Source organism: Passer domesticus, chromosome 3 (assembly GCF_036417665.1).
Source record: "Passer domesticus isolate bPasDom1 chromosome 3, bPasDom1.hap1, whole genome shotgun sequence".
Classification (NCBI taxonomy): domain Eukaryota; kingdom Metazoa; phylum Chordata; class Aves; order Passeriformes; family Passeridae; genus Passer; species Passer domesticus.
In genome coordinates this window covers 31,884,366-31,891,583 of record NC_087476.1, presented here as the reverse complement: position 1 = coordinate 31,891,583, position 7,218 = coordinate 31,884,366, and the positions used below count along the sequence as shown (strand labels likewise).

The 7,218-nt window shown below is 37.8% G+C and overlaps 1 protein-coding gene and 1 long non-coding RNA gene across 15 annotated transcripts in view; one reads left to right on the top strand and one right to left on the bottom strand.

Annotated features, from left to right (window-relative positions):
- The first annotated feature begins 661 nt into the window (after nt 1-661).
- Nucleotides 662-7,148, top strand: LOC135296287 (uncharacterized). The gene is made up of 3 exons (XR_010358348.1): nt 662-987; nt 5,330-5,529; nt 7,025-7,148. It is a non-coding gene; the product is annotated as an uncharacterized LOC135296287 (long non-coding RNA).
- Nucleotides 4,271-7,218, bottom strand: part of SENP6 (SUMO specific peptidase 6) — a 70,617-nt gene continuing 67,669 nt past the window's right edge. For all 14 annotated transcript variants that reach the window (XM_064412460.1, XM_064412471.1, XM_064412468.1 and 11 more), the window contains 2 exons: nt 7,056-7,206; nt 4,271-4,794 (listed from right to left, as the gene is read on the bottom strand). In XM_064412460.1, coding sequence (XP_064268530.1) covers nt 4,594-4,794; nt 7,056-7,206 — 352 coding nt within the window. In that variant the 3' untranslated portion in view covers nt 4,271-4,593. The remainder of the gene's footprint in view (nt 4,795-7,055; nt 7,207-7,218) is intronic.

Genomic DNA, 7,218 nt, shown 5'->3' with positions numbered 1-7,218 from the left:
CTTTTCCTCTAAGTGGATCCTCACAGCTTATGGGGAACAAATACTCAGCTGAGTCAAACTAGTCTGCTTCCCATTACCCTTATCCAGTCAGGTTACACTAAAAGAGAACCTGGTCCTGAAAACTGAACTTTTAAGTATCATCTAAAACTATGACACTGTGCAAACAGACAGATATACGATGTGTATTTGACTATTGTATTAAAACAAACCATCTATTTATAACATACTTTCAGCCCTATTGATGCAGATATACAAGAATCTTTTATTTTAAAAATTGCAAATTTTTCTTTCCTGACACTGCTGAATGAATTACCTGATGATTGTTTGGGTAAAGTCATACCCTAAAGAGCTCTAGAGAGTTACATAATGGCTAATAAACATTAACAACTAAGACAGAAGAAGGGAAGACAAAAAATAAAAAAGGCAGGTAAGTCAAGTCTGTCTCATTTACTAGAAATTGGATACTTTTAAATCCAGATAATCTTCTGTTCATATATATTCATGTATGAACGTAGCTTATCTATCTTCTTAAGCATCATGCATTGCAAATAGCACTGCTTACTCTCCCCCACGTACATCAACTATGAATCTCACAGGGGAAAAAAGAAAAAACTAAGGGAAAAACCAAACAAACAAATGGGAAAATATACACTAGCAAAGAAACAGGCTGGCTGTTTGAATCTAGGTTGTGGCTAGCAATTACTGTCAAAATAGAATAAGGAATCCCTAAGGAATGGTGTACATTACCCAGTTTCCTTTTGTAACCACAGGGATGCACAACTCCAAATGCAAATATGTTAAAAACAAGCAAGATTAAGGCTGTCAGAAAACTACAAGAGACCACAACTGAGAGAACAATCACCTTGTGGATTACATCCTCCCTTAACCAGACTGGAGCCTAGAAAACAGACATCTTTCATTTCATCTTTCAGCAGGCATTATTGAGTAAAGCAGAATGGATTTACTTAAAAAATATGGTGGTGAGAGGTAAGTAAAATGGCTGTTGCCTCACTCTTATTGTTTCAAAGCTGTGGTTTGTAACATCAGCTTCCCTTTGATGTCCAGAAGTAGATGGGGTAAGTAAAAATACTGGGAGAAGTACCTTTGTGAACTCAGCTCACTGCACAGAGGTTCTTTAGGGGTACCGAGTATGCAGCTCTGAAGAAAGACTGTTATAAAAAGTGTTGTACCAAAATAAAAATAAAATCCTTTATCAGAGACTCCACTGATAAATACCTCCACAATACCTCTCACTATTCCAAATAATCATGACTGCAAAGAGCAAGCATCTTTATACCTACTTCTGTTCATATGCTAAAATACAAGTGTCATGTTATCAATGTAAAGCTTTAACCAGTGACCAAAAATAAATTCTATTTAAAAACCAGAAGAAAAAAAAATTAAATTAAGGAAACTGCTGCTGTTTTTAAAAGAAGTCTAGTGTTTCAGTTTCCAGAGGTACTATATTAATAGAAATTAAAAATCATACATCTTCTGCTTTACTCATTTGCTATACAAGACATGAAAAAAAAAAATCAACACCATAGTTTCCTCACCTTGCTGTAAAGCTTATTTAATTTTTCTCTCTTTTTTACTGAATGTTTTGGAAGTCAGATTCTTTCTAGACAAGAATGTAGTGCAATCTCAAAAACCAAGTCTGTTCAAAGTCTCTAGTTTTTAGAGTGTGCTCAGTTTCTCAGCAGGAAAAATAGAAATGTCACAAGGGACTACTTAGATGTCTCTTCTGCTTTTGCGGCTATCCTGCAAATGTGCACCACAAGTACATGCATTTTTTATGCTAAGTAATCTAAAACCTTAATAGGAATTCTTAACTGTTATTCTACCCAACCTGAAAAACAATACAAACAGATACATTTAATTAGGTGGCCATCTGATCCCTTACACTGCAGAATGCAGTCAGGCTACTCCTAAAGCACTTGTAAGCCTGGATCCTCTAAAGAAATATACAACATATACTTTCCATAGAGTGCACGTGTTGTCATGTAATTATTAAATACACTTATCGAGTCCCCACCCTACTAGCTTCCACTGAGTAAATCTGATTCAGAAAAGGCACTGGTAAAACTTGTTAGGATTGCAAAACATTGCAGCATTGCCCACCATCATGTTAATAAAAAACACTTAACAAGCACATGCAGTAGTGAGCTTGTTACCAAATCAGGAAGGTCTTAAATAACTCATTCTTAATTCTGTAGGTTTTTTCTATTAACGTCACATTTTATTAAAAAAATAAGTTTCCTATATTTAACATGTATATTAGCTTGCTGTATGTGACTGGAGATCTTGAGACCTTTAACACTGAACGATAGTAAATCCAACACTTTCTTCACAGCTTTGAAAAAGGGTAAAAAGGGAGGGAGAATGAAAAGGAGGACAGGAAAGCGAAAGAAAAAGGAAGAAGCACCAGGCCATTCCCATTAAGAGAACCAAATAGTTCTACAGCATCAAAATATGAACCTGCACCACAAATATCAGAAAAAGGAAAACTACTGTATCGATGAAATGTGGATATATTCCATATACTTAAAACATACCATTGGGAAAGCCTAGACTAGGAAGGAATACATTCTACCTGCAATTCTCTTTCCTCTATTTCAAAGAAATTATTTTCCTTCCCTCTCTTGTATAAACTACTATTCCAATATGTCAGTTGCACTAAAGTCAGATACACAAAACCCTGCATTTCCAAAATCAGAACTATTTTATCCCTATTTTTCCCCACCAGTGGCAAGAATACTAGATAAAAACTTGAAGGAGGAAACAACTCAGAGGTGTGCACATTATGTATTTAATTTGTAGTCCAGGAAATTGCCCCCACATTCTTTCAACAAAAAAACTGCAGGAGTCATTTCTAACAGAACGCATATATGTGGTGCTTACATAATCTCCATGGGCCCAGGGTTTATGCGAGAGAAACCAGGGAATGAGCAACTCCCCTAAATCCCACAGGTTATCTGTACAAAAGATTAGCAGCCCACAGTTGTATTGCTCTATGTGCAACCACTCTGCCTTGGTGAGAGAACCCCCTGTAAACAGAGGGCGTCACAGAGAGCCCTCTGTGCAGGAATGCATGCCCTGGAAGTAACATCATTAGCAGCTGCATTTTCAGGGTTTAGTGAGAATGAAAACTCACAGAGGCCATGAAGCACTGGGTTAGACTTGGATGTTGTGTACAAAAATAAAATCTCAAGGGGCTCAGAGTTCTGCTAATGAACTCTCTGCTGCTTCTCTTTGGGAGAAGGGAACAGTAAATGACCTTCCAGCAGAAAAATCAGGAGAGAAAATATTAGCTGCAAGGAGAGACAGAAGATCCCTCTCTACTCCCACAAATTCCTTCCTGAGAAGTGACACCTTCTGGTTCCCTTCAAAGATATCTGTATAAGTAGAAAACTGGAGATAATATATTCTTGCACAAATCTTTTCTTACTTTCCTCACTTCAATGACAAAGCCTTTCTAGAACAGGGATAAAAGGCTACATTTGCAGTTTAAGCAACAATGACATTTTAGATTGTTGTAAAATCAAAATACACTGGAAATATCCAAGCAAGTCCCTACATTAGTCGGATGCTACGTAAAGCCAAGAACAAACAAGCAAGCAATGAACACTGGTATTTTGGTTTTTTGCATGGATATTAGAAAAAATAGTAATCATACACTTTTTTCTTTTTAAATGTTCATTACTTAGATAAAGCACATATGAATGTAACATTCAGAATTGTAACATAGAAAATGTAATGTGGGCAATCTGCTATTCCAAGTACACTTACCAAAATACAATTTTATAATGAAGAAAGTCTCAAAATACACCTGTACAACAACTGGGATCCACAAAATATGATTTAATAGAGTCACTCAAGATCACTTCATTGAAACCACTTTTATAATACTGTTTGAAGAGTTTACCTCTGGTCAAAGAGCACTCTCCCCCTTCCCTAGCCTGTCCCACTAAAGCAAGGGTGGAATTGTAATTGCAATGCACATCTTCTAAACCCCCAAATCTGAAGCAGTCCTATGAACTATGACACTGCCTACACTTAGATCCTGGGAGGATGGGAATCACCCTCTCGGAGGCCATGGTACATTGAGACACTTACCCATATTATTGTCTGTAGCGCAAGCAGAATAATTTTGTAAAGGGCAACTAAATAGGGTCAAAATATGAATTAATTATCTCACTACCAAATCATTCCCTATGTGTTACTTAAGCATGTAACATTAAAACTTAACTGAAAAAGAAAAAGGTAACCATTTCATCCTATATTTTCTTTATTTCCTTTATGTTCAGAAGTTGCTATTGAAGTTCTATTAACAGAAATACATAACAAAAGCTCCCTATCAAGTGGAAAAAAAGTAATTACAAATGCTGAAAAAGTTGGCCTCATTAACATATGTACAGACTCACTTAATACACATCTTTGTGGGAATTAAACCATTTTATGACACACATTTATACAGGCATTAAACATTCCCAAGTAACTTTGAGCAGAGAACACGCCAAATCTTTAGTCTGGGCAGACAGTAATGTAGGTTTCACTTTTGATTGTGGAGCTAACATGCAACAGATACAACATTCAGTCTGAGTTGTTGTTGGTAAGTTGTTCTGTCTTTTCCTGCAAAATTGAATTTGGGTCTTTCTGTCCCTTCTTGTCCTTGTTCTGCTGTTCCTGGAGTGTCAGGATTATTTGTCGTATTTCTTCTCTTTTGGTTTTCATTCTTGGGCGTGGAAACCAGTCTGTTAAATTCATTGGTAGCTCAAAACTCAAAATGGGATTCTGAAAAAAAGGTCATTTGGATATTACAGTTAAGAGTTATAACCTAAATGACTGAAGGAAACTATAATGAGGAAAACTACATTCTTCCTCACTTCATTCCATGAGCATGGAACAAAATTTCTACAATTTCCATGTTTTGTACATGTATAATTACGGTAAAATCAATCATGGCTCAGTATGTTACAGACTAAAATCCATCCAGATCACACTCTTGATTATAAGAATGCCTGAACAATCTACTGTGTTTGCTACAACTTTTAGACTAAGCATTTGTCTGCATAAATGTGTAAAACTATTCTAATTTTAAAAAAGGAGGAAAAAAAAGATTGAGTGAGAGAGAAAACTACTACAAAGATATAGGACATTTTTAAAGCATCAAAATCTAGAGCTGATCAGGAGTCCAGAACATTTCTCTTCTTATAAACAGCCTTTACAATCATGACCAACTAGGCAAGACAGATTTAGACTTCACCCTAGAAAGCAAAGCTCCTACCTCACCAATGCTTATTATACTTACATTCTGTTTTCTTGTTAGGTTAACATTCATCTAAATAATTAGGATAATTATTATAATGAAGCATTCTCTACTCCTCTTCAGTGATACTGTACAACAATTCCACCCTAACCAAATGACAATCTGGGGAACAGTGCTGTCTCTCAAAGAAACTCCTCCCTTTCTGTACTCCAGTTTACATCATCAGGGTTCTTTAAGAGTGAATTACATTCATCAATGAGGTAAAATCAGCAAGACTGCTTGTGAAAAAAACTACCGACATTCTTCACAGGGACATGTCAGTGCTTAATGTTGCACTAGCAACGTTTTTTGTGTCTGCTCAGTGCGGGGAGGAGAGGCCGTGCCACGGAGAGAGGCCAGCTGCGCTGCGCTGCGCGGCCCCTGGCCCCGCAGGTCCTCGGGGAGCCGCGCTGCCCCTCCGGCAGCGGCCCCTGGCGGCCCCCGATGTTCGCAATCATCAGATCAGCACCCGCTCCCACATGCTCTCCTTCCAAGTTCCTGGAGCTGGTGCAAAATGAGACTGTGGGCAATTTTCCAAACACAAAGAAGCTGAAATTGTTCGCTGAATAACTTCAAGACAGTCTGGTACTGTGCAGCCAGCTCAGGCTTTCCCTCCCCACTGGAGTTACTTCTGAGTTACTTCTGAGAATATCCTGTGATTTGCCCTCTGACACATGTATGTGTTGTGCCTATTCTCTGGCAGACAAAGCTGCTGCACACTGCTGGACTAGGGAGGACAAGGGATTCAGCCTGGCATAATCTAGCAATTATCAAAAAGGAATGGACTAGTAAAACTTGGAAAAGTTTTATTAAACCATTCCAAAAAGGAATGGATTAACAAAACTTGGTTGCTCCTCGTACCCCCAGTGATCAAAACAGGAGGCACTTGGGTACGGTTCTAAGCTCTCAGGAACTCGTCAGTAAAGCAAAGCTTCTGCCCTCCATTTGCATGAGAATGCATTCTGCTAAAGCCTTACTGCTCTTGAGTAAGGTATGAATGGAGGGAGGGAGGGCTGAGGAATGGACAAGCTGCCAGCTTTTCCAGGAAAAGGTTAGCTACAGGAGAGTTCAGAAATGCTCTAAAGCACCAGGGATTCTAAAGAGTTACAGTCCCATGCAGGCAGCATCTCACTTGACCATCATTTCTCCTCCCAATCTAGACCAGAAGGTGCTAATGCCTCCTCTTGTGAAAGGAGCTGTAACTTGAAAACCAAGTCAGCTTGCAAGGAAGTAAGCATTCAAACAATTCCTTCAAGGGAAAAAAGATTTGGCATTCAACTGTAATAATTTCACTTACATGTTTTCTTACAAGTTAAAAACCACCCCCAAAAGAAACATAAATCCCCTACCTCTGTCACATTTCTGAATTTATTCAGTCACAGTTCTCAGGGGAAAATTAAGCTTTTTGTAGTGCATTTTTAGTTTAGATTTTGAACTCAAGTTCATACTGGATGGTTTTAAAGGGTACACAGCAGAAGAACAGAAAGGAAGACTCTAAATGTGTTTTCTTTAGATTCTCTCAGAAAATTTCATGGCTTACAACTCTTATATGTACGTGCAACTAAAAAGGTTAATTAGTTTATTTTCAAAAAAGTGACTCTGGGTGCTTATGCATAAATTAGTTTAGAATGCATAATCTCATTGATAGGTATTGAGCTACACTAGGAGCTTTTTATAATTGTAATCATTTTTACAGCTTATATTTGATTGTTGCAGGAATCAAAAATAGCTTCAAGAACATACATACCTCAAAAAAGCTCTCCACATACTGGAGGATGTACACTCCACAATCACTGAAGTTGTTCTGCTGTGGCACTTTTGGGTTGGAACCTTTCATGACATCTTTGGAAAAGCTTCTTTTGCTGCCTTTCCTCACTTCCCATTCCACCTCTAAATATCTACAATAAAAG